This window comes from Prunus avium, chromosome 3 (assembly GCF_965620075.1).
Source record: "Prunus avium chromosome 3, drPruAviu1.hap1.1, whole genome shotgun sequence".
NCBI lineage: Eukaryota > Viridiplantae > Streptophyta > Magnoliopsida > Rosales > Rosaceae > Prunus > Prunus avium.
The window spans coordinates 13086328-13108672 of NC_142286.1; the positions used below are offsets into that span (position 1 = coordinate 13086328).

Sequence of the window (22345 nt, forward strand, 5' to 3'; positions counted from 1 at the left end):
CATTATTCATTGATTTGGTTGAATACTTAAAAGTCATTCATTCTTTTGCAATTCGATTTCATGACATTTAAGAAATGATATTAAGGCCCTCTTTGGATCGTTTGTACCTTTCAAGCTAACCTTATGCATGCTTAAGCATGATTTTCCATTGTTAACCATTTTGAGCCTACATGTAAACCTTTTCTTTCATTTTACCAATTATATTTCCCCGCCTTAGCCCGAAAAACAAGAATTTACCTTTCTAAGGGACTCATGAGCTCTAATTCGGATGTGTTTTTCATGCTAAGTTTGGGAAGGGATATTACATAAAGAAAAAAAAAAATTTCACTCAATTGGTGAAAGAAAAGAAAAGAAAAGAGAAAAATTGTGATTAAGTGGTAGTTGAATGAAATTTCATTTTTGGGTTTCATTTTTGGGCCTTCTAAATAAATTGGTGTTTGTTCAATTCAAGGAAAGGAGTATGAATAATTGTAAATGAAGGTATAAGGAGTTTTGATCGTGTAAAAGAAAAAATCTAATCGTGATGATTCGAAGTCTTGTAAACAATTGTTTTATGCTCTTATATTTTGAGTTTCTTGGACTTTGTTTTATCCATACCCTTCATTTCTTACTCACCTTACACCCTTGGCCCCATTACAACCTATGTTAAAGACCTAAATTGATCTTAAATGTCATGTGGTTGAATTGCATTCATTTTTCTACTTTTAAGTGCTTGGCATCCTTCTTGAGATCATATTAATGCAAGTTCTTCATCTTTCTATTTCGAGTTAAGTCTTTATGGTTTAACTCTAATCTCATGTTTATAACTGAGTGTTGCATTATAGCCCTCTTCCGAGTGATTCATTTGTGAGAGGACAACTTTGGTGAGATTTGAAGTTGAACTTGTGCTTTGTATGATTTTTGAAATTGTGTGAAAACTAAGATTGGGGAATTTGTTGCATTTGGCTATCACACTACCACACTTTGAGCATATTATGTTTTGAACTTTGCCGCTTTGTGAATAATGTTTAAAATTGAGCTTTTATTGTTAAAACTTTTGAGTCATGTGCATGAGTCATTTCTCTTCAGAAAATGTTCGGAAAGATTGTTTTGAGTTCTTTTTATTTTTGTAATTTTTTTTGTTTTGTTTTGTTTTGTTTTTGTTAATGTAATTATTATTATTTTTTATTATTTTTTTATTTTTTTGTTGTTTTTTATTTTGCTTAAGGACTAACAATCTTTTAAGTTTTCTAATTACCTTGTTTTACAGAGTCAGTAAAACGTTTGTGGGTATCGTATCTGTTAAACCCTCAGGAGACACAACTCCTCCTACTAGGGATGCCTAGAGGTTTAAAGGCTTGTTGCATATGCTCAATGCAATCGAGTTACCTACGAAAGTGGTCTAGTTAACTTCTTGTTTGTTTTTATCTTTGTTTTCCTTTTGTTTTGCTCGAGGACTAGCAAAATCTAGGTTTGGGGGTATTTGATCGGTGCATATTTACATATCATTTTGTACCCTTCTAGCTTATGATTTGGTTATGTTTTTGAGTTAAACTTGTGCTTTTAATCCTTTTTGTGTTTATCTTTCAGTTCATTGAGCTTTAGGTAATAATGAGGGCTTTGGATAGTAAATGATGCAATCCATGCATGTTAGGGCCTAATTTGGATGAATGGATGAAGAGCTTAAAGACAAACTCAATTTTGGCTACAGTCCCCTGCCAGCCCAATTTCGTAGGTCATATTGCAAGCTTTGTTTCAGCAACCTACATAGCTCGGATGAGGCCACATTCTTCATGAAAGTTGTTCCAATGGGTGTATACTATAACATATCCGAAATTCAGCCCCATTGGATAATTGTGGAGTCTGTTACCTAGCAAACACAGAGCCATGCTCAGGATGGATTTTATCAGCGCGCAAAATGAGTTAGCAATTTGTTTTGGCCTTAACTTCCTCCTCCGACCTTGGATTGGCCCAAATGATATATGGCTGGAAAGAAGACATTCTGAACTTCAAGTTTGAGTGCTTAAAGTCTTAATTTGCTTAAGGGAAGCCCAATTCGTAAGCCCTTGAAGTTGCTGGTCATGCTGACCTCAGGATGAGCTATTATTTCTGGTTGGAAGCTTGGTCATGGTGACATGAAGATGAGCTAGGGCTGCTGGTGGGATTTATTAGTGAAGTGCATCAACCATTTCAGATTTTATAATGCAAGTGTTGTATGCATTAGTGAAGTGCATCAACCATTTCAGATTTTATAAAACAAGTGTTGTATGCATTAGCCATACTTAATTCAGATTTTCAGCTTCCTTAGGCCTATATATAGTGAGGTTTCCCAAGCTTGTAAACACACCCCAAGGGGGGGAGCTCTCAAACACTTCTCTAGAGCTCCCTTCCCTTCTCTCCCTCAAATTCTCTTAGTTTTCCTTTCTAGTTCTCAATTCTAGCTTTCTTTAATGTTTTCTTAGTTGTAATTTATTTTTCTTGTAATGTACATTCTTTCTTAAGTATTCAAGTTTAATTAGTTTCCAAGTTTCAATTATGGTTTTTGTTCTTATTCATTATGCTTATAAGTTAATATGCTAGTTTGAATGATTGATCACCATTTAGGCTTGCATGTTAGCTATCTTGGTTTGAATTAAGAGTAGACACCATGCTTTAATTCGAATTGAACTATGAATAGGAAGAGTATGTATGGACATTCGACAACAGGGATTAGATACATGCTTGGTTGTTTAAAATGTTCTTCTATGCTTAATGGGTTCCTAATGCTTAATTTTAGGTTAGACAACAAATGATCAAATTAGGGAATTAGGAACACAAGGTTATGACCACACACCATGGCTTAATCATACTTTAGCTAGAATCAATCCATTAATCTAAATTGAACTTGGGAACTTATTTGCTTGAGTTACTTATTTCTTTCTTCCTTGTTTTATGTTCTTTGTTTTTGTTTCTATTTTGTGTAGGGAAACTAAATTGGATCATTCAATCACCAATCCCTGTGGAATCGACCTCGCACTTACATATGCTATACTACCAACGGTTCGTGCACTTGCGAGTATCACAAGTTGAGGATGCAGCTTAATCCATTTTGGTGCAGCTGTATCTACACAACACATGCTGCGCGCACGATGCGCACCAGCATAACTGCCATCCATTCCAGACTTGCGCCACACTCTGTCGACACCCGTTGCGCATCCTGCCAGCACCCTTCGCGCATCTCCTGTCGGCGTCTGTTGCACAGCCTGCCTACATGCTGCGCGCACTGCCTGTCGACAGCACCTATGTCAACCTCTCGACAGCGCCTATGCCAATGCCAATGCCAATGTCCAATGCCAACGCCAAGTCTGTCATGCTGCCATGTCTTGGCTGCCAACTCTCAACCCAAAACACTTGTCCTTCGACGTCGTCTTGCTTCACGAGTGCATCTCCTACGCACCCTTGGCTTGCCTTGGCATGATGCAAAACATCAAAACCATGCCATGGCCTATGCCAACTTGTAAGGGTCTTACAGGAAGCTTGTAAGAAATCTGTGTCGAGGAAGTACACTCCAACAGGCGCCACCCTTGCTTGCATAACAGGGCATGGTTGAAACTACCCAACTCCCGAAAATCCATACCTCCATTAATTTTATTATAGTAAATTGAGCTTAGATCCATAAAATTCATTTTAAATCGTCTACAACTCTTTCCTTTATTTTTCTACTTAAAATACTCAAATTTTTTCCAATAATACCCATAACTAGATCTAACTAAGCAAGTCTTTGCTATGACAAATGAGTGGAAATGCTCTAATTTGGGGACAGGTGATCTTCTCTCGTTTTGACATAGTAGAACACATTATACTCTCAATGTCTTCCACGCGTCCGGGGCAGTTGGAATTTTATCGCTTCTCCTTTTCTCTGTCATGACTAAACGACGGCGTTTTCATGAGGTAGATCTGAAGTGTGCTCTTCGCCTACCCATACCGAACTTACGCGCGTAAATTCCAACTACCCTTCTCTCTCTCTCTCTCCATCATCGTCTACCTTAATTTCACACACACACACAAATTGACTCTCTTTCTCTCTGCAAAAATTCCTATCCTTAACCCTAACCCTGAAATTCCTCCACCCATGGATCGCGTCACATGGCGAACCCAAGTCCTCTCGAATCATATCAACCAATCTTCTATGTCCTCGCCTCTCTCCCCCAACCCATGCGTCGGCTTTTCTCCTCCTGAGCTCTCCGAGCCCTTCGAATTCGATACCACGGAGATGCGCAAGCTCCTGGACGCCCACAATCTTGAGGACCGGGACTGGCTCTTTGGGCTGATGAAGCAGAGCAAGCTGTTTAATCCCAGAGAGGCCGGTGGCCGAGTATTTGTCTCGCCTGACTACAACCAAAGCATGGAGCAGCAGAGAGAGATGACCATGAAGCGAATTGCCTACTTGTTGGATCGTGGGGTTTTCGAAGGTTGGCTTACGGAGAAAGGGGTCGAAGCTGAGTTGAGAAAGCTTGCGTTGCATGAGGTTATTGGGATTTATGATCACTCCCTTGCTGTGAAGCTCGGTGTCCATTTCTTTTTGTGGTATGGGAATTTGGTTTATATCACATTTGTTTTTGCTTGTTTTATCCTTTTTTTTTTATTGCTCAACATGACTCCTTTAGACTTGTACGTGTATTTTTTCGTTTTCTGAGTATGGTGGCGTAGTCCATCTTAACTGAGGTAAAGACTATTGGTTGCGTTACATTTTATTGAAATTGGAAATAAATTCGTAGTTCTTATTGATCTCAATGTCAATGAATTGAAGCTTAAATTGTCACTTTCGTAATGAGCCGAACACCCCCGGGGGGCGGGGGTGGGGTGGGGGGTGAGGACCACAAGAAAACTGAAAGAATGGCATTATTTTTTATTTGGTATAATGGGAACTAACCTTTGACCTCTACAAAAGTGGCTAATTTGTTGATTTGGTTGGAATGTCAAGGAAGGAGTTCATTTATTATTAGGTTTTATGTTCATTGATGAATTTCAGGGGTGGTGCCATTCAGTTTTTCGGCACAAAGCGCCATCACGACAAGTGGCTGAGGGACACTGAGAATTATACAATCAAGGGTTGCTTTGCAATGTCAGAGTTGGGGCATGGGAGTAATGTATGTTCAGGTTGTTCAGTCATTTGGTCTGCATTCTCAGGCCTGTAGATGGATGTTTGCATACTCTTTTGCTAAGTTTTCACTGATGTTTTCAGGTTCGAGGAATTGAAACAGTCACCACTTATGATTCAAATACTGGAGAATTTGTCATTAATACTCCTTGTGAATCAGCTCAGAAGTATTGGATTGGAGGAGCAGCTAATGTAAGGATCACCCCTTTTTTTTTTCTGTCTTTTCTATAATGCAAGGATCACATTAAAAAAAAGTGTATTTTTTTTAATTTCTTGCCCTTATTTATACTTCACATCACTGCTGAATTCCTTATAAAGTTCCTCCTCCTGTGCTGTCTGTACACTGATATAGTGCTTTTGTTGTTGATGCTTAGCATGCCACACACACAATAGTCTTTTCACAACTCAATATATCTGGGAAAAACCAAGGTGTCCATGCTTTTATAGCCCAGATCCGGGATGCAAATGGTAACATCTGTCCAAACATTCGTATTGCTGACTGTGGTCATAAAATTGGGTTAAATGGTGTTGATAATGGTCGAATATGGTAAGGTTCATGTTTCTAGTTTTCATTTCATTTCACTATTAATGTCAATTACAGATTTCTGTAAGTTTCAACGTGTGACTTAGAGGATTTAGAAATGTCTTTTCAGGTTTGACAACGTTCGAATCCCCAGGGAAAATTTGTTAAATTCAGTGGCTGATGTTTCTCTAGATGGGCAATATCTGAGTGCAATAAAAGACCCAGATCAGGTAGTTCTATTCAAGATGGATATATATGTCTTCCTTTTGTTTAGCAAAAGAAGTTCTCTCCTTTTATTATCATCCTCTGTTTTTTTCTTGTCATTCAGAGATTTGCAGCATTCTTGGCTCCATTAACATCTGGTCGTGTAACGATAGCAGTTGGTGCAATTTACTCATCACAGGTAATTGGTCATAAGCATGATGACAATTAATCATTCTTGCGTCTACGTATTTTTAGGGTTAGGGATTGCAGATATCTCTTACCAGAATTTTCATCCTTGATAGAATTATTTATTTCCCTCTGATCAGATAAGTTTAGCAATAGCCATAAGGTACTCACTGACAAGGCGGGCCTTTTCTGTTACGCCAAAAGGGCCTGAAGTCCTATTGCTCGACTACCCTAGTCATCAACAGCGGCTTTTGCCTCTTCTTGCAAAGACGTAAGAATTCTGTAGCATTTTTCGTGTCTCAGTTTAATAGGAACTTGTTGAAATAACAGCTTTTGCACGAGTCAAATCGATACTGTCAGTGTAAAATCATTGGATTTTCATTTCCAATTAAATTCTTATTCCCATCACCGTTTCTATAATAGATTTCATGCACTTAGATGGTGGATACAGTCAACTTACTAGTGTATTTGCTACTATTGTAACAAAACTGATGGTTCAGACAAATTCCCGAAGTTGCTTTATTTTTGGTGTCACATGTTTTAAATAAAATTAGTAAATAATAGATATTTTTCTCCTAGATCCTGTGCTTCCTGATCCCTTCCCTAAAATTTGGTACAAATGGTCAACTATTGGTGGTCAAATTATTGGCACTGTGAAATGTTGTTCCATTAAGCATATAAGCCACTTTTTTAATCCTGTGTTCTTACTAATATTTTAATTTCTCATGTGCTTCAGATATGCTATGAGTTTTGCTGCAAATCACTTAAAAATGATCTATGTTAAGCGGACGCCTGAATTGAGCAAAACCATCCATGTTGTTTCTAGTGCATTCAAAGCTACACTGACCTGGCATAACATGCGAACTCTTCAGGTCAGGAACTGGAATCTAAAATGCAAGTTAAAGTTATTGTTATATTTGGCCTTGCTGAAAGTTGTTGACATAAATATCAGGAATGCCGTGAAGCCTGTGGAGGGCAAGGTCTGAAGACTGAAAACCGTATTGGTCCTCTCAAAGGTGAATATGATGTGCAGTCCACTTTTGAGGGGGACAACAATGTTCTGATGCAGCAGGTAGCGTCAAGTATTATAGTCTTCTTTTCAAAATGCATGTTTTTCTGTTGAGATATGAATTGCTAGCAACTGAAGAAAAATTTTCTCAAAAATAAACTAAAACATCTGATGTGAGCTGTGGTGTGTGCAAAACTTGTTATATAATAGACTTTTGACATGTACTTAACTTTAGAATAGGGATGGCCTTCTTGGATGGACATTATTTTATATCCAGTCCAATTTATTACTTTGAAATTGATTATCTATTTTTGCATAAAACAACGTGCTGGTAAGGTAACATATGTGTGTGTGTGTGTGTATACATATATAACACAAATGCGGAAACGTTTTCTTGCCTAGGTTCAGTGAACACCACGCTAAATTTTGGCTAGTTTGTGTAACTGTTTTGTTATAAACTTAGAAATTGTCACTATACCCGTCATTTTTCTATGTTGCCCAGTTAACATGCAATTATAGAGTGGATCAACCCATGCATCATCAATGGTAAAATGTTTTTGTAATTTGAATCTCCTCGGGTAATATTTTATTTGAGTAGGGAGTAAGGATATACTTATCTAAGGTTTAATGGACCTATGGATAAATGATGGCAATGGTCCATTATATAAGCATGATATATTTATCAAAAATTTAATGGACGTAGGGATAATTGGTGGCAATATTATAGTAGATAAGCATTCATTTAGTCTCTGAAAAAAAAAAGTATTGTTTGTGACTTTTACCATTCATCAGAATTCTATCTAAAGCAGTGGAAATTTGTGGGTTTTAACTCAGGTCAGCAAAGCACTTCTTGCGGAGTATATAGCCGCTCAAAAGAGAAGTAAACCATTTAAAGCTTTGGGATTAGAACACATGAATAAACCTTGTCCTGTCATTCCATCTCAACTTACAAGTTCTACCCTCCAGAGTAGCCAATTCCAGGTGATCTAATTTTTTTCAAACACTTGGTGCATCTTCAAATCCTATTGGATGCATAGATTTTTACATTAGTTGATCGGTAAAACTTTAAATATTGTAACTTCTTGTGTACATCAGATGGATGCTTTCTGCTTAAGAGAGCGAGATCTACTGAATCGCTTTGCTATGGAAGTGTCAGAACGTCAAAAACAGGGAGAAAGCAAAGAATACTCGGTCATTCTGGTGAGCGGTGTCTTCCCTTCACTAAAACTACTCTACTCTTTCTCTCTCTCTCTAGACTCACAATTTTCTTCACTTTTTCTTGTACCAGAGTTATCAACTTGCCCAAGATCTAGGCAGAGCTTTCTCAGATCGAACAATATTGCAAACCCTCCTAGATGCTGAGGCAGGTGTACCTTCTGGTTCATTGAAGGTAATTCCTAGGAACTGTTTTTGACATTGTGTCTGACATGACACTTCTTGATGATTTAGTCTGAAGATCTGAATTTCCTATGACTAAAGGAGTAGGATATGCTGTCATAAATTGGCTTTGAGTGGGAGATGGGTTGGAAAGTGGTTTAGATTCATAGATGGGAAATAGAACATATGCTCAGGTTTTGTTGTGTCTGAGTCAAAAAAATAAAAAAATCATGCCTTGTGTTCCATCAGAAATCAACAATCTGCCTTACTTCTTTTGCAGCCTGACTATTGAGTTAACAGGAGAATTAAATTAGGGTTTCTTAGTAGACTGTCTGTATTGAAGTTACTTTCCCCATTGTAATGTTTGGAATACTTTCCTGTATGAAATGTCTGTTACTAATCAATTTCCAGAAGCTATAAAATTATTTTGAGAAGGTGAATTAAATCCAGTTATTGATTACATATTCGTTTCGGCTGCAGAATGTCTTAGCTATGTTGAGGTCCATGTATGCATTGATTTGCCTGGAAGAAGACCCGGCGTTCCTCCGATTTGGGTACTTATCAACTGATAATGTTGCTGCTGTGAGGAAAGAAGTAAGCAGACTGTGTGGTGAACTGCGACCGCATGCACTTGCCTTGGTCAGTTCCTTTGGCATCCCTGATGCTTTTCTGAGTCCTATAGCTTTTAACTGGATTGATGCAAATTCGTGGTCTTCAGTTCGGCACTAGCACAAGTCTCAGTTTATCCCTCCCTCATACCTGATTTTTAATTGAAGAAAACACATTTCGTGTGCGGAACTATTAGAATTAGTTGTGTAATAAGTAATCCTGTATGTCATTTAATTTTATAAATTATAGATGGCATCAACTCCAAAATCATTTAATAATAAATGTGTTCGTTCTTTATATTTTTCATCAGATCAAGTATGATGAAGCAATTTATGCTGTTCCACCTACGTCAATCAAACCAAACTATCATGACTCTGTCATATGAAGTATTTTGGATTCTGTCGAATTTATCACGCAGCTAGTAGGTTTCCCCTTTAGTCAATGGGGTTCAAAAAGTTGCAAACTTGGAATCAAACTTCCATGCATGAAATTAAACTACTGTGATTAAAACCAATGGGGGTGTCAGTTGGATTAGCACAAGCCTTTGGTGTGCTCCCAAGTGGTTCTGAGTTCAAGTCCTCATGGTACTGATGTGTGTTAGTTTTCCCCCACCCTCTCTCCCCTTCCTAACATTGGCAACAACAAAAACTATTGTCATTAAATTGTAATAATTAATAAAGTAGATGTAATTACCTTAGTGTTTAAAATCAGCAAAGCACCCACTAGTATAGTTGTTTGGAGCTATTGCTTCCCCAGGAAAGGTGCTGGGTTCTGGGTTCGAGTTCTAGTATTTGTGTAGTGTGTGTGAGTTTAGTATGTTATGCCCCCTCTCAATAAGAAATGTCTTTAAAAAAAAGTGTTCAAAATCATAATTTTGTCAAATTTGTTTGGTAAGTACATAGGACATCGTTGAGAGAATGGTTGGTAAGTATTATGATTTTGCATTTCTAAGACCAAAAGCTCTCCCAATTTTTCTTTTTCTTTTTTGGCCCGAAGTTAGGAAGGTGGAGGTAGATTTTTTTTAGACGTATCAAAGTGTTATGAGGGTTCGAATCTGAGACCACTAGTCTGCAAGTACATACTGTTTTTCACTATGCTAGACGCGTTGGCAAACCATCTTTCCTAATATACAAATAATGAGAGATTCTTCAATAAGTATTTTATGTTAAAGATTGGTTACACACTTCTATTCTTGGGTGTTGGATTGCATTCATTAAATGTGTTGGTAGTCTCTTAGATGCAATCTAACGGTCAAGATTAGAAGAATGTTACCAATCCTTAACTTAAATACTTATTGGAGAATGCCCCTACAAATAATATCAGATAATTATACAAGCTAATGAGAATGAGAGTTGGCAGCTATGTTGCATGGGCATGAATACGGGGACACGAAAACGTGACACGGCAACATAACAACACGGAAAGTCTCAAAAAACTAGAACACAGACACGGCTCGGACACGATAATTAAAATAATAATAAATCATAATAAAATTATAATAGTATATACTTATATTAAAAATAATTCATACTCAATACTTCAATGTCATAATACAATAAAACAAAACAAAGTACTTATATTCATAATTTATACATAATAATTAATGCACCACAAAATATGATTGAGCATGAGAGGAGGCCTCATTTGAATTAGCATTGCTCATCACAATAAAGCACTATATACATATTTATTAACACATAAAACGATTTCTCACCTCATGAAATAAGAATTGGCTTAGCATAAAAAAAGAAAAGAAAGAAACAAAGTGAATGAATTACCCACTCAAACAGATGCTTCTCGCACGACCAAATTGTTATCAATATCTTTAGTTAACCAAAATGTTTGGGCCTAATTTTCACGCCCCAGCCCATCTGGGTACTGGGCCATATCATGGACATGGGTTTGGACTTTGTTTTACCAAAATTGAAAGTTAGCCCAAGATGTTTTAGAAGCCCAGACCATTTCAAACTAATTACAAAATAATTTTTCACAGGTTAATTACCATTAATGGTGATTTAATCTGAAAAAGCCAAATTTAAGTGGTTTAAATTATACCCAGCTTCTAGTTTTTTCCAAGGGCTCAAGGTTTGATCAATCACAGTTGATTAATTCAAAGATCAGATCAGCAGATAAAGGGGAGGATTTTTCTCTCCACAATACCCACGTGATCCCAATGACAAAACGTCAACAGGAAAAAAGGGCAGAGGATATGCAAGGGAGTTGGTAGAAAGGTGAAATCAAAAACCACTTCCCATAACCATTAAATGCCAGAAAAAGAGTGCCAAGTTTCCTTCCCATACTCGTGAGGGTCTCATCAACACAAACTTGATTTACAAGAGACGAACAAGAAATAAGTGAGTTGGTTGTCAGAAGGTCACTCTTGATGGGGACTTTTCTTGTCAGAATAACTACTACCCTTTTTCGTTGGAGCAAAGAAACCTCTTAGCGAGTGTCCTCCAGATATTAAGGAATAATCACCCATGCAGATTTCATATAAATATAGAAGGATGTGAACTGGATCAAGGACAACAACAAAAAAATCCAATCAAAACAAAAAACTCTCAGTCATACTGACAAAATTAAGGAAGATCACACGATCTCAAAAGTTTTTAGACTCTGAAGCAATCAAGCTCTCTGGTTTGTAAAAGCCATCTAGCTTATGACAAAACAGGCAGAACTCAGTCTTCTGACTTCAGTTCAGCTCAAAGAAGTAGTTCACAAAGGAAACAAGATTTTTCTCTCATTACAAATTTAGTTCAGAACAGGTGAATCAAGTGGAGTTCAGGTTTTTCATAATATGAAAACCTCAACAAATTTCCAGAGGTATCTTGATGTATTAGAATCACCAGAATAGCCCTTGGGTGATTCACAGTCAAGCAAAAACAGGTAATGAAGCGTAGTTCCAGGCCATCAATTGCCAATCTAGCCACTTCCAATCCAGTCCAGACTAAAGAGATCTCAGTTCTGTCCACTCGATAAGCCTCTCCATGGCTAAATTTGATTAAAGCTCTGCCAATCTCAACATTGGTATTGATTTCCAGCTAATCCCTATTAGTTGAAGGTGCTGACGTGCAATTCCAGCATAGATATATCCAGTCCAGCCTGAGTCACAAACAACAATCCAAGTAGAAATCGAAGCCCAATGTTTTGATGTTCTTCCGGATTTGGCATTTCTCTTTTGTCTAAATTGTGTAATAAACAGTTCTCTTTGAACTAGTTTTAATTTATTTTCAACATTCATTTTTGGCTAGACTTACTAGTTTTACTTTGGGAAATTGTAAAGCCCTCACCTGTCTGAGATGAGAAAAGAACTTACTTGGGAGATATTCCTCACCCAAATTCACAATCACTTTATCAAAGCCAATAGCTTGGGGCGCAAGTTATTACATTTCATTGTCTTTTAAGATTTTTAATCGTTAACAGTGGCATGCTTGCACACAAAAAGAAAGTTGACTTGTTGACCATCAATGGTTTTCGGGTCAATGGAGAACTTTACCTTACCATCACAAGAACTACATCAAAACGGGTAAACACAAAAATATCAGCTCTGCTACAAAAAAAATATTTAAACAAAAAATTGAAGCTAGAAATATGATAAAACTGATTTTTTTTTTTTAAATTAAGACCCTCGCCTCACCTAGAGTAGTTCGTAAGCATTTATTGATGCTTCGACTTCAAATAATTTAAAGGCTTTTTATCACAAATGGTCCTTGACATTTACGAAATTATCACGAATGGTCCTTGAGGTTTTTTTGTGACACTAATAGTCCTTAACGTTTGGACTTTTTATCACAAATGGTCCCTGCCGTCAAAAATTCTGTTAAGTGTATGATGTGGAAGATAAGTGGAGCCCACATGTCCAATCACATCGTGACATGTGGATTAAATAAATAAATAAATATTTTTTTGATGAAAATCCATTAAAAAACCATTCAAATTTGGCCATACCTTAGATCGATCTTTCAAACCCTGCTTCACTATGTGAAATGAATCCCCATTTGTTTCCTCCACAGGCTCTTCGTTATTGGACATCTTTTGTTAATCGGAAACAGAGTTACAGAGATAGATTGAGAGGTAAAAGAGCGAGAGGGAGAGAAGGAAGGTGGTGCTTGTGTTTCCACACAAAATATGTTATAAGCTTTAAAAGGAAGAATCTCTCTGCTTCCACATATAAAAGAGGTCCACATATGTGAAACTTCTGTACGTTTTTTACCTTTTTTTTTTTAATGGAGGTAAAAGAGGGAGAGAGAGAGAGAGAGAGAGAGAGAGAGAGAGGCTAAATGGTTTTTTAATGGATTTTCATAAAAAAAAATATTTATTTATTTATTTAATCCACATGTCACGATGTGATTGAACATGTGGGCTCCACTTATCTTCCACATCATACACTTAACAGAATTTTTTACGGCAGGGACCATTTGTGATAAAAAGTCCAAACGTTAAGGACTATTAGTGTCACAAAAAACCTTAAGGACCATTCGTGATAATTTCATAAACGTCAAGGACCATTTGTGATAAAAAGCCTAATTTAAAATAAGATGAGAAGAAAGAATATGTGGAGAGGGAGAGAAGAAAAGCTAGGTTTTTTCATGAAAGATGCAGCTAGCTGGGAGAGAAGAAAAGCCCACTTTTTGAAACTATTTCAAATTTGCTCACAACTGTTTCAATAACTATGTTGTGACCCCAGTTTTTGTTTTAAAATTTCCAAAATGGTCCTTGTATTGTGTTGAATTCTGTTGACCGTGTCCAAAAGTGTCTTAACAGCGTCTGATTTTTCTCGTAGAACGCGTGTTCTTTTTCTCTAGCCGTATAATTAAGCGTGTATTATCTAAACCGGAGTGTGTGGGTTGTATTAGTTAGTCAGGTAAGGAGAGTATTAAAAGCCCAACCCGTATAAAATAGTCAGGTAATTAAATAATACAAGTTGACACCAAACACCTGACATGGACTATTTACTCATATCCGAAGTCTAATACGGTGTACCAAACGAGCCCAAAGTGTCTTGATCATTGACCATATCCAAGTGGCGTGTAGGGTTTAGGGTGTGTCCACGTGTCCGCGTGTCAAACACTGCGAGGCTTCAGCCTGATTGAATGTCCGTACTGCATAAGTTGGCGGCTGGGACTTAAAAAAATTGAAACACCCTCTCTCCTACTCTGGCAACTCCGAAAGACTCAACTATTTCTCAAGCCCAAAGCCCTCAAAATCAAAATCGCCGCTATTCACTTTGGGGATTTCATAGTGCCACGAGATCTTAAGCATTTTTGAGAAACAGGAGTTTAGAATTAGAATGATGGAGATGAGCTGTGCTGAGCACCACAATTACGCTGCGGCTTCTCAGTTTATCACTCTCACAGTTGGGAGGGTGTTGGGGGCGTTGAAATTGGAGTCTACGCCGATAAACACAAAAGGGTATGAGGCATTGTTGGGTTTGGTGGAGAATACATCTTCTGGGGATAGCTTTGATTTGTATTATGAGTTGTTTATGCACAACGAAAATGCTTTGGAGATATTGGAGAGGTTGGGCTTGGCTTTTGATGCCCTGAAGAATCAGCTTTTTGGGTATTTGCACCAGTTTGTGGGAAACCAATTGTTTGGCAATGGCAATGCAGATAAAGTAGCAGCACCTTTGCAGGAAGATCAACAAGGAACTGCATTGGTATCTTCTTCAACATCAAAAGCTATGAGGTAAAGTTCCAATGACCTCTTGTAATAAACAAAACCAAAATAAATATCAGATCCAAAACAACAGTATCTTATAATTAGAAATTTGTTAAAGGATTAGAGATCTTATAATAATTTTCTTACTATAAAAGAAGATCCATGTTGCTACACCTACTTTAAAACTTTTGTAGCTAATGTCAGTGATTTGTTAACAAATAATTTTACTTATATTTTTCAGATGGCAGAATGCTGCTCAGCCACAGGACCACAAAGCACAGATTTCAGATCGTTTTGTTGACAACAACTCAACGCTCAAGATTGCAATTGTTGGTTTTGGAAACTTTAGTCAGTTCCTCGCTAAAACAATGGTACGTCAAGGCCATTTAGTTCTAGCCTACTCTCGATCGGATTGCACCGATGTGGCTCAAAAATTAGGGGTTTCTTACTTCTCCAATGCAGAGGATCTTTTCGAAAAGCTTCCAGAAGTAGTACTGATTTGTACTTCCATTCTTTCAACTGAGAAAGTCCTTAGGTCATTGCCATTACAAAGGTTGAAGAAGAATACTTTGTTTGTTGATGTTCTTTCGGTAAAAGAATTTCCAAAAAATCTGTTACTTCAAAATTTGCCGCTGGATTGTGATATACTCTGTACACATCCTATGTTTGGACCAGAGAGTGGTAAAAATGGGTGGAATGGTCTTCCTTTTGTTTACGACAAGGTCAGGGTTGGAGGTGACGAATCAAGAGTATCACGGTGCAACAAATTTCTGGACATATTTGCACGGGAAGGGTGCAAAATGGTTGAAATGTCTTGCATAGAACATGATACGCATGCAGCAGCGTCACAATTCATTACACACACTGTGGGAAGGGTTCTGGGAAAGTTGGGTTTGAAATCGACAGCAGTCGACACAAATGGTTACAAGACTTTGTTGAGTTTGGTGGAGACTACGGCAGGAGATAGCTTTGATCTCTACTATGGGTTGTTCCTGTACAATATGAATGCAATGGAACAGCTAAAAATGTTGGACATGGCTTTTGAATCATTAAAGAAGCAGCTTTTTAGGCGTTTGCATGGTGTTATTCATAATCAAATTTTTGAGGAAACACCAGATAAGTCTCAAGTTATGCAGTAAAGAAGACATAAACCATTATCTGAAGGCATGAGTGAGTTCAAGTTGTTGGAGGTTTTTTTGGTTGTCCCGCCCTTTTGCTGCTGACTTGGAGATGTGTTGTATCGTTTGTTAGAGTAAAATAGTAAATGGAAGCTCCATTTTGCTTCCTTGAAGTGTTAGTTTTTTTTTTTTGGGTCTGAAAATGATTTTTCATTTTGAAGGGATTATGATGCATAAATTATAAGGTGTTGAGAAGATATCCCACCATTTCATGAATTATTCATCTTCTACTTTTATTTTTTTATTTTTTTATTTTTGTGGGCCTTTACCTTCATTTTCATTTCTTCCTTTAACATGCTTTAAAATATAGGGAGTTATCCTAAAGATCTTTTCTTATGCTACTCATTTGTATTCAAAGTGGCTAACATAAGTTCTCGTCTCCCGGAAAATTACAGAAATTTTTTTAAAAAAATAAACGAATAAATAAAAATTAAAAACTCACAATACCAGCATTAAACACAGAAGGAAATAGCAATTATGTACATTATCACAAATTTACTGTAATTTTAGCAGGCTGTACACTTTACTACAATAAATTATTCGCATCATTGTCGACCTCACCCCAATGGTTAAGATCTTTCAGAAGTTAGAAGTTGAGGCAGTTTGCAACCATCTAGCATAACGTAGGAGAACTTGACAGCATCAAGACACTAGGTCCACTCCACCCCAAAAAGGTAGAATAACACAAACAATACGTCAATACACAGCGGAAACTTGACAAACTAGAATGTTAGATTCTTCTTACATGCAGGCAAGTTTTCCCAACTAAGTACCATAATAGTTGGTCATATTTGTGGCGATATGATTGTATGAACCACAACACTAGAGGTTTTGGTGAATGTAGTAATTTGAATTTCAGCAAAATGTACATTTCCAAAACATCAGGGTTTAGGTAGTTGACGTTGTCTGATTATGAGAAGAAAAAACATTTCCAGCATCAGCCTTTGTGCTAGCTTTCCCCTTAACATTGCTTGCATCATCTGTAGGAACCTCAGCAGTGAGCCTTCCCATCTTCTTCTGCAGATCAGCAAGCGGATCACTTGATACTTTTCCTTTGGGACTTTTCTTTGCACTGCCAAACTTGAGCTCCAACCTATATAGTGCACAGGCATCTGAGTTGTTGACCTCATATTCAAACAAATGCCACTCTCTATCGCTTGAAGGCTGTGGGTCCATATAATAGGACCTTTTCTGCCCCCCAAATTCCTTCATAACCTGCTTTCTTGATTCATGCCAACCACGCCCGTTATAGTCTGGCAATGACCTCTGCTTTCTATTTCCACTCTCAAAGGCCCTTCTAGGCTTACCGAAAAAAAGCCACTCCCTAATTGTTTCACCATCAAGAAAGGAAAGATCAAATAGCTCTGCAATATTGAAAGCGAATCAGTCAAAAATTAGAAAAATAACAAGCTACATCATAATGAACCAAAGAATGGCTGCCAACAGGAAAAAGAAACCAAACAGAAAATATAAATAGGTTGATAGTAGTGAGAGATGCTGTAAATGTTCATGGTGGATAACAAACAAGCTAAACCAAAAAGGAAAATACAATATTGAGAATGAAAAAAAAGAGTATGCTGGCTAACCAGGAGCATTCCATGGACATTTTAGAGTAGCAGCCCCTTCACAATTGGGGATTCCCACATCCTTCCCCTGTGTCTTAGCATTAAGTGCGGCTAAAAGTGAACCATCCTTCAAAGCAATGCCTCCAGGTCGCAAAATTGGAGGCCTTCCAAGAAGACCTTCATTTAGTGCCAAAAGAGCATGACCACTACTGCAATAGTTCTGGCACCTATTTGATGCAGGCCTTGAACACTCCCAAAAAGCACATTTTGGCCCCAAGAAAGCAGATACTGGAGGACATATATCTGGCAGAACATTTGGCACAACATCCTCTTCAGACTGCGTGATATTGTTGCCCTCAATGAAAAGCCCTTCATCTAAGTCTCCATGAAAATCAAAGTGATGATATTTTAATTGAGTAGTTAAATCTGAGTTATCAATCATTGTATTCTGCAAATTGGAAGCAGTGTAGCATTGGTCAAATCCTTGAAATATATCTTCTTCAGGTTCCTTAGAAACAAAAAATTCCTGAAAAGTTGGGCACACAGGGAGATCGTGAATAATCAATCATGACGCAAGTATACCTACCCTTACATTCTGCGATCATACTAAAGTAAATCATATGCTCAAGTTATTCATGGTTTTTATCTTCTTTTCCACGGCCACATACTTTGGGTGAACTACTAGCATTCATAATTAATTAGATGCCAAAGCAACCAATATGGGAAGTATCACATTCGACTTTAAAAAAAAAAAGGAAACTTGCACAAAATATCCTGAATATTACAAATGTACTTCTTCAGTAAACTACAGGTCACTTGCATTAGAGCATTATTCACCTCTTAGAATATACGAACATTAAAAATAAAGGATTTTTAGTTATTACTAAATTGATTTGAATAAGACAATTGCCAAGTCAATTAATGAAAAAGAAAAAGAACAAAAAAATATATCTGTAGATAGGAATCAAGCTGTACTGTAACTAATGGAAAGTTTAATCAAGTATCCGACATCTAAAATATAGGGGTGTTAAATAAGCTACCTCTCAGAATTTATATGAAAACAGCAAGGACCATTAGCTTTACCAAATTTAATTTATTAAATAAAATAAAATGATACTGACAAATCAATGAATAAGAGCAAAACTTAAAAAAAAATCAAATTCTGGGCACTCCAACAAAACCAAAAGCATGAAGTGCAAAAGATGTTATAAAAAAGGATGACAATCAACAATTACAATCCAAGAAAGAAGGAAGAAATCTCAATCTATTTGGTTGTCGGGAAAGGTGTATGACATGTAATCATTTATCTTCATAAGTCAAAGAAATATATAGTGTCAAATTTAGCTGAAAATATCTTTTCCTTACAATCATTCCAAAACAGAATGGGAAAACTATGTTGACCAAATGACAACACATAAAGAAGAACTTCAAATGAAAAGTTAGCTGATACAGCACAACAGTCATATACACATAACATTAACAACAGGGAAAAATATACACCTCTTTAAATGCCAACATATTACTCGAATGAAGGTTTAGAAGATCGGATTCTGGCATAGATGGTGGCAATTGCTTTAATGGACTTGTTGCATCATCTTCCTCATCTAAGTGTTTCAAGACCCGAGCTAACTCCTCCTCGCAAAATGATCCAAGGCTACCACCCTACAGAATTCACATATAAAATTTTATATATCTACCTAACACTAGTTCACACAAAAGATACAGAATACAGAATAGAAAGCGGAAAATTGGTGCGGCCACCAAATTAGGAAACGCACCAGTAGAGAAGATGCTGGGGATGGCTCATTGAGTTCGGCCCTCCACTCCCGAACCATCTGATTCGCTTGTTCCACCAAGATTACAATGTCATCAGTTCCACTCTCTTTCTTGGCAGCCTGAACATTGGTGAGCATCCCTTGAAGGTCTTCCAATCGAGTCTTTGTTTTTTCCTTCAAGAGCTTGTGAGATGGAGACTCACACTTGCCCTTGGAGCCCTTGAGCATTGCTAATCTCTCCTCAAATCCCTACAAAAAAAAAACCCAGAATGCATTAATTCATTGATTTCAACTAAGACAGTGATGGGTTGCTGAGAAACTGCATCACCCTGTTCAGTGTTTCAATCCCTCCCCAAAACCCAAACTCGACAACAGTGATCGGCTGCTTTTTCAACTAAGAAAACCCTAGTTCAACAAATTGCAATGAAGAAAAAGTGTTCTTCTTTTCCATTATTTTCCTTCTGTTCTTTACGCACCCACCAAACAACAAATAAAGATGCCAATGCTTAATTCATGACCAGAAAATAAAACGAAAAAAACAAATAGAAGATGACGAATTGAAGATCAAAAAATCAGTGTGGTTAAAGAAAAAGACGGTGGTGTTGCGAAATTTGATCATGAGAATGCCCTAAAACCTAGAATGGAAAACCAAAAGCATAGAGAAGCACAGAAATTAACGCCGATTTTACCTGAATGTTTTGCAGACTTTGGGTTCCGACTCGTAGCAAACATGGTTTTACATATTTAACGGCAATATATGCAATATGAGGAAAAGACTTGGTTTTACATTTACATCTTTAAAGGCAATATATGCAATATGAGGAAAAGACATTAAAATAATTTCTAGGCAATAGACTATTCAAAAACACTTTCATATGGATGAAGGCAAAAAGCATGAACTCTGGATTCAAACTTGGACAAAATTATGTTTTTCGAATGACGAAAGAAAAAATTACTACAATTCGGCCCTCTCCTATCATAGAGAACTACAAGAATTAGTTAAAGAGATAACAGAAAATCGAGTTAAGAAAAAGAGATTTAAGGAGATAGAAGAAGGAGAAGAAGGAGGCTTACCCGTCGGAGAGGAGAGAAGATCTGCCGCCGGAAATTGTCCCGTTGGAGAGGACTGAGACACGGCACTGAGACTGACAAAATTTCGAAGAAAATCGAATTAAGAGAGAGAGAGAGAGAGAGAGAGAGAGAGAGATTTAAGGAGATAGAAGACAGGAGAAGGAGGCTTACCCGTTGGAGAAGAGGAGAAGAGAGGAGATGCAGCCGCCGGAAATTGTCCGCTGGAGAGGAGGAGCCGCTGTAATCGAGATGGAAGAAGGATAGGAGCGACTCGAAATGGAGGAGAGAATGACCCAACCCTAGGGGTGTATCAATTCTAACTCAAGACTTTTTTCAAGTGAGTATTGTATAGAGTACTTTTTTTTTTTTTTAATAGCAAAAAGTCTCTTTTGATTCTCCTAGTTTGCCACTTTTATCACTTTGATTCCTGTTAATTTGATCAATTTTGTCTATGTAGTTTCAATTTGATTCAATTCAAGGACAATCCTCAACTTTTGTTAATTTTTGCTAAGATCTTTTAGTTGTAGAGGGGTAATTTAGTCAACAAATTATTAAGAATTCATTCATTTTAAAAATAAATATTAAAGACATAAAAAAAACAAAGTAAAATCTTAAAATTGGAAAAAAGAGAGGGTAATTTCACTTTACTACAGTAAAGTTTATCGACTTTTAGAGTTCGATACATAAAATTCTTTTCGTCTCAGTCATATACACAAAGTTGATTTTCTTACCATTTTCATACATGCCGTCAGTCTTTCTGTTAACAAGTTTGTTAACTAATGACGTGGCAACAAATATGCCACGTAGACTCACTCATATGATATCACGTGGTCCACATATACTATTAAATAAATAAACATTATTAAATAATTGAATAAAAAAAACTTTAAAAAAAAAAAATCCCCCTCTCTTGCTCTCTTAGCCCTCTCTCCTTGCTCTCTCTCCTCTCACCCTCTGCCCCCATCGAACCTAGAACCCAGCCAACCCTAAGGGTTCATAGACCCCTCTAATCCACCCCACCCCACTAGGGATGGCAATGGGCCGGGTATGACAATACCATCCCCGTCCCCGCTCTCCATCCCCGCCCCCATCCCCGAACCAATCCCCGTTTAATAGGTTTCGGGAAATCCCCGTCCCCGTCCCCGTCGGGGGACTATCCCCCATACCCGCCTCGAATCCCCGATTGTTTTTGCATAAAAAATATTTATCATACATTTTAACATTAAGTTTCATATTAAATTATCATTCAACACATTCAAATTAACTATAAAGTTCAACTCAACTATTCAAAATCACATCAATATGAAAATCCAGAGAATATTAGGAAGAATTAGAAGAGGGAGGTTAACTTAGGGTTAAACATAAATATTATAATTATATATTTATTTATTTAAATATAAACATATATATTTTTGGGTCGGGTTCGGGGATGGGGATGCCAATACCATCCCCTCCCCATACCCATCGGGGGATTTTCAAGTTTGGGGATCCCCATACGCGTTACCCGTTGGGCCCCGAAATCTCCCCTCGTTAGGGTCGGGGACCCGCCCCTACGGGGATTTTTGCCATCCCTACACCCCACTAACACAACCTCACAGACCCCCACTTCCTCGACCCAACCCCCAATCCCTCCTTCCCTGACCTGCTCCCTTCCGCTCTCCCTCTCTTCCTTTCTCTTACCCTCTATTTTTCTTTCTACCCATAACACCCCCAAGCCCAACGCCATCATACAACCACCCTCCCACCCGAGATCCACCCCCAGCCCCACTCGAGACCCATCCAGATCTTCTCTCTCTCTCTCTCTCTCTCTCTCCTCTTGCAACCCATTCCCCCCATCCTCCTCCTCCCACCCCTTTAGAACCCAGAGCCCAACCAAGCCCACAACCCACCCCCAAACCCGCAAAACGCAAAACCCACCCGCAACCCCACCCCCCAAATGCAAAGTGTTAGAAATTTTTTTTCTTTTTCAATTTTTGAATTTGCACACGAGAGAGAGAGAGAGAGAGAGAGAGAGAGAGAGAGAGAGAGAGAGAGAGAGAGAGAGGGATTTTTGTTTTTAGTTTTTAAT

At 37.7% G+C, this 22345-nt stretch overlaps 3 protein-coding genes across 4 annotated transcripts; 2 read left to right on the forward strand and 1 right to left on the reverse strand.

The window, feature by feature from the left end:
- Window positions 1–3947: 3947 nt before the first annotated feature.
- On the forward strand, window positions 3948–9336 carry LOC110769142 (acyl-coenzyme A oxidase 3, peroxisomal). The gene is made up of 13 exons (XM_021973062.2): window positions 3948–4545; window positions 4991–5108; window positions 5204–5311; window positions 5494–5666; window positions 5773–5872; window positions 5971–6045; window positions 6173–6303; window positions 6769–6904; window positions 6985–7104; window positions 7876–8022; window positions 8137–8241; window positions 8330–8431; window positions 8899–9336. The coding sequence occupies exons 1-13, from the start codon at window positions 4091–4093 to the stop codon at window positions 9145–9147; spliced, it is 2019 nt and encodes a 672-aa protein (XP_021828754.1). The 5' UTR covers window positions 3948–4090; the 3' UTR covers window positions 9148–9336.
- Window positions 9337–14159: 4823 nt separating this feature from the next.
- Window positions 14160–17167, forward strand: LOC110769140 (arogenate dehydrogenase 1, chloroplastic). Its single transcript, XM_021973060.2, has 2 exons — window positions 14160–14715; window positions 14930–17167. Exons 1-2 carry the CDS (start codon window positions 14318–14320, stop codon window positions 15825–15827), a joined length of 1296 nt encoding a protein of 431 aa, XP_021828752.2. The 5' UTR covers window positions 14160–14317; the 3' UTR covers window positions 15828–17167.
- LOC110769139 (transcription factor VOZ1) lies at window positions 16319–20609 on the reverse strand. Of its 2 annotated transcripts, none has more exons than XM_021973058.2 (6): window positions 20449–20609; window positions 20281–20351; window positions 19210–19455; window positions 18932–19093; window positions 17453–17879; window positions 16319–17230 (listed from the first exon to the last, which is right to left on the reverse strand). In XM_021973058.2, exons 3-6 carry the CDS (start codon window positions 19432–19434, stop codon window positions 16755–16757), a joined length of 1290 nt encoding a protein of 429 aa, XP_021828750.1. In that variant the 5' UTR covers window positions 19435–19455; window positions 20281–20351; window positions 20449–20609; the 3' UTR covers window positions 16319–16754. The 2 variants fall into 2 exon arrangements, with proteins under 2 accessions (XP_021828750.1, XP_021828749.1); XM_021973057.2 differs by having other exon boundaries at window positions 17453–17957.
- Between the last annotated feature and the right edge of the window lie 1736 nt (window positions 20610–22345).